Source organism: Monodon monoceros, unplaced genomic scaffold, assembly GCF_005190385.1.
Source record: "Monodon monoceros isolate NGI ecotype Baffin Bay Population unplaced genomic scaffold, NGI_Narwhal_1 Super_Scaffold_16, whole genome shotgun sequence".
NCBI classification, from domain to species: Eukaryota; Metazoa; Chordata; class Mammalia; order Artiodactyla; family Monodontidae; genus Monodon; species Monodon monoceros.
In genome coordinates, this window is record NW_021703772.1 from 21343589 (window position 1) to 21348336 (window position 4748).

The 4748-nt window shown below is 38.1% G+C and overlaps 1 protein-coding gene across 2 annotated transcripts in view; it reads right to left on the minus strand.

Annotated features, from left to right (window-relative positions):
* The window catches only part of XRCC5 (X-ray repair cross complementing 5), a 91741-nt gene that overhangs the window by 66142 nt on the left and 20851 nt on the right, over positions 1-4748 (minus strand). For both annotated transcript variants that reach the window (XR_003793888.1, XM_029224958.1), the window contains exon 10: positions 2189-2251. Coding sequence is in view for 1 of the 2 variants with exons in the window: in XM_029224958.1 (XP_029080791.1) it covers positions 2189-2251 (63 nt within the window). In the remaining variant the exon portion in view is untranslated. The remainder of the gene's footprint in view (positions 1-2188; positions 2252-4748) is intronic.

Here is a 4748-nt window from a genome sequence, read left to right on the forward strand (position 1 = left end):
CAAAAAAAAAAAAAAAAAAAAAAAAAAAAAAAGAAGGAAGGATGGGGTCCGGAATGGCAGCTAGAACACCATATTACACCTGTGGGAAACTCAACTAAAGCTCCATTTCCTTCCCTTTCTCTTCTCCCGTTCTCTTCCACATAGTGAAAACCAGCACATAAAAATGTAGATTCTCCATACAAAAAAAATTATATGCTAATGACCAGAGAAAACATTTTTTTTTTTTTTGCGGTACGCGGGCCTCTCACTGTTGTGGCCTCTCCCATTGCAGAGCACAGGCTCCGGACGTGCAGGCTCAGCGGCCATGGCTCACGGGCCCAGCCGCTCCACAGCATGTGGGATCTTCCCGGACCGGGGCACGAACCCGTGTCCCCTGCACCGGCAGGCGGACTCTCAACCACTGTGCCACTAGAGAAGCCCAAGAGAAAACATTTTTAAAAAGGAATATATTCATAGAATCATAGAATATTTGAGCTGAAAAACAAAAGTATTCATCTAGTTTAACAACCTACATGATGAAGGAATTCCCTTCCTAACATCTGATTGGTAGAGACTCTGCTTAGAAACTTACAGGAATGGGGATCTGACCATCTCACAAGGAACCAATCCATCTGGAGACAGTAATTCTTGTTGATAAAATAATTCTTCATCTTGAACAAAATGACCACTTGTTGGTTCCAATTTACCCTCTGGTAGGAAGCATAGTTTAGTTTCTATTCCATATGATAATCCTCTAAGTATCTGAAGAAGGCTATTGTCTCTCATCCCTCCTACTCCCCTGCCTACCCACACAAGTCTTCTCCATGCAGTCTTTTACTCAAAGTCCTCATATGACATAGTTTCTTTACTCCCCTGCTTATCTCATAGCCCCAATTAGTTAATATTATTCTTTGACTATGACATCAAGAACTGACACCAAAGAGTAGCCCTTTGCCATCAGTAGATGAAGTTTTTTTTTCTTTAGTGACTCAAAGTGACCCTGTGATCTATAGGGTCTGTATGAGGCTGGATTTGCATTATGCAAGTCACAATACTGCCCTGACCTGAGCCAGCAAGTCTAGAGAATCATATGTGTCAACACAGCTTTGTGATATGACTTTCCTTACTGCATACCCAGCAGTCACATGAAGTGATCAGAATTTTCTTTGGGTAAAGGGACAGTAAGTTGGAGTTAAAAACCTCAGCAGAAGTGAAAAACGCAGTTAAGTTGTGTTCACAATAGATACTAGAACTGCCTGATTCCCATTAGGATTTGATTCAGGAGAAATCCATGAACTCGGATTCTCAAATTTGAGGATTCACGTACACCTACTGTGCTTTAATGAATCCATTTAACACTGAGTGGGAGCCAAACATTTTCTTCTCTTAATTTTACTGTTCTAATAGAATAATGGCATATCCATTCACTAAATCAGCAGCCAGCTACCCTTCAGAAGTGAGGAGAAAAAGAGGACTAGATCACTTATATCACCACCCTTCCCCCGACCCCAAACAAGCCATCTACATCCAGTTTACCAGTTCCAAATGCAAGTAACTTCTGGAACATGGAGACCTAAGTAGTCTTAAACAGACACTGGATGGTAATCTTCCAGTTAACATCAAAATCTCCAAGGAAATAACAAGTTCTTACTTGAAGACTACATAGAAAATATTTATAGAGAGGGCAGGTGTGAGTGTAGGATGCAAGAGTCACGGGTTGTTAGCTAGGCAGAAACCAGCCTGCAAACAGAATCTCTTGGGGATGTAAGAAAATAATGAAAAGAAAGAGGTAAGGGGGATAAGACAAATTTCTCAATGATGGAAGTAGTCCCGTGAGTCAGTGAAGCTCATCTTCAGGTGGCTTAAGCCAGCACTAAATGTTCTGTTTATGAAAATGAAACTGTTTACCTGACCCCAACCTTCCTGAACCTGTGACCATGAGATCCCCATACTTAAATGTATTTGTTCAAATGTTTTTGTTTTTAATACTCACCTGATCTCCAATTACAGAACTATGTCCTCAGGCCTTGTGCTCATGCTATGACAAATTCATTTATCATTTCTCCATTTTCAGAGTTAAAGGTCAGTGAATTTTCCCACTGCTATTGCAAGAATTGATGTCATTTTAAACTATAAAAGCCCCAAACAACTCACTTAAAGTGACAATTCAATTCTACGGCACTACCTCAAAGACCTACTGTCAACTCACCTCATCATCTTTTGTTGCAAAGACCTTTAGAACTTGATTTCCCATAAAATATTTCATGTGGACCTACAAGAGGAAGTGAGGAAGAGAACTGGTTTCAATCCAAAATAAGTAACACAAAAAACCATAATGCCACACATTACTAGGAAATTACATTCAAAATGCTCTTACTGGAAAACATTCACAGGTACTAGAAACAACTTACTATTTGAGGTTCAAATCACTTAAACACAACAAATATATGAGTGCCTAGTTTATGTCAAACATTGTTCTGGGCACTATAAACACAATAATGAATAGGATGTAGCCTTGTCTTGAGGAGTGTAGATAAATATGAAATTAACTGCGGTGGAGTATCACCAGACAGTGCTACCAGCCCACAAGAGTACAGTATTATAGTTCAGTGCTACAAGAGCACATAAGAAGGGCAGCTATCTTAGTCATGAGGTGTCGGCGAAGGCTTCAGCAAATGGTGACACCTAAGTCAAGACTTAAAGGATGGGTAGGAACTAAGATGAAAGTCTGGGCACAAGTGTCCTCAGCAGAGATAATAGTGTGATTAAGTCTGGAGTGACATAAACACATAGTGCATTTGGGGAACTGCTTTAGGAGTAGCGCAGTGCCACAGTGCAAGGGGGAAAGCTGAAAAGTTAGATGAGTGAGATTAGCAAAGATCAGATCATGAAGTCTCTTATGAGCAAAGTTAAGTGGTTTGGACTTCATCCTAAGAGCAATGACAAGGCATTGATGAACTGCAGAGACTAGAGTACGATGTGTCCTTTAAATTACTCACCTAGCACAGTATCAGAGGAGTCAACGACTAGAAGGTGAATACTAAGAGTTCCTAATACTAAAACCACCTGCTTCTATCAACCAAGATCAACTTCTCTTCAATCTCTGTCATCTTGAGCCTGGAGTGTATTTATAAGAATGTGTCGTGAGAGAGGCAGTGCTTCTCAAGTATTTTTTCTGCCCTCCCAACTAACTCTAAGCTGAGAAATTGTGAGCACTTTCACAGTAACAGTAGCTCAGGAAAACTGAGTCCCAAAGGTGTGGGGGTGAGGCCCATGTAAGCCAAATACCTCCATCTTCATTTCCATTCCCCATCTGAAAACCATTATTTGAAAAAATATGGGAATAATCTTATATTTTCGGTTTGCTACATCCATATAGATTTATTTGCTCTCCTATTAGAATCTGTAATAGTTCTTGACTGATTCAAGAACAGCTAATGATACCTTTTCCTAAGGTACCTAAATGACTTCTCAAAGGACAGTCAGACATTTGGGGAAATTCTGGCTAAATTCTTATCCATCCTATAATTAGATACCCAGAACACTGACAACATGGAAGAAGGCAAATTGAAAGGACTCCTGAAAGTTTAAAAGAGAAGAGTAATTCATAATTCATAAAAAAAAAAATTCCAAACCAAAAAAAAAAACTATTTTATATTATGAAAAGTTTCACACTAATTCAATCCAGAAATATTAGTGTCCCTCAGATTAAGGGAATCTGGAAAACTATGTGATCTTATTAATTTAAAGCTAATTACTAGTTTATTAAAAGGTACATACTTATACTTTACCTTAGTTGATATGGAAAAACCTTGTTCTTAAGATGACGTGTATGCATTTGCTAACATAATACACAAAAGCAGGTATGTAAAAACTAGACTATTCAAAAATGAGCCTGTCTATCTGGTGGGCAGATTATAGCTGATTAATGGCATAGCTTTGGAGTCAGAGAGACCTGGTTCAAAACCCATCTCTACCACCTTCTAGCTGGGGACCTTGGGCCAATTACCTAACAGTGCTGAACCTCAATATCCTAGTGTATAAAATACATATCACGGCACCTACCTGAGAGGACTGTAATAAGAATTAAATGGGAATTTATATAAAGTGGTTAGTATATTGATTATAATATTATAATCACTCAATAAATGGTAGCTATTATGACTATCTTTATTGTACCTGTCTGATATTACACTTAAGACAAAAATAATTTAGAGCTTAAAAACAACAGAAAGTTGGTTTAGAAAACACTTCATGACTTAAAAGTTAATTTTAAGTCAATAAAAATCTTTTAAAATGGAAAACGTACCTTTTCAGCTCACTTTTTCTTGCTTTGCCATCTAACTAAATAGGTCCCCACACCTACCATGGCACAGATGATTTCAGTTTTTTGAGTCCTAAATTACAGTTACAGGAGTTTTGGCTAGATCTTTTCTGCCTATCTGGAATTAGGCAGACCCAGTTCCCAATAAACCAGTTTCTACAAATAGGTCCGAATGGAGGTTCTGTTTCACTGAAAAGACTCATAAGCACCGACATTAAGAACCAAAAATTTTAAGCTTATATACCTCCCAAAGTGAATAATTTTAAAGAAAAGCACATTTAGTGTAATTTGTTAGAGAACTGTTAGAGATACTCAACTTCCAAAAGGTAATTATTCTCACCATTAACTGTATTGACTTTAAGTAAATACTCTCAATTTTTGGTTTATGAGTCTTAAAACTGTATCTAACAGTTTGAGCATATGATGGAAAACATTCTCCCCACCT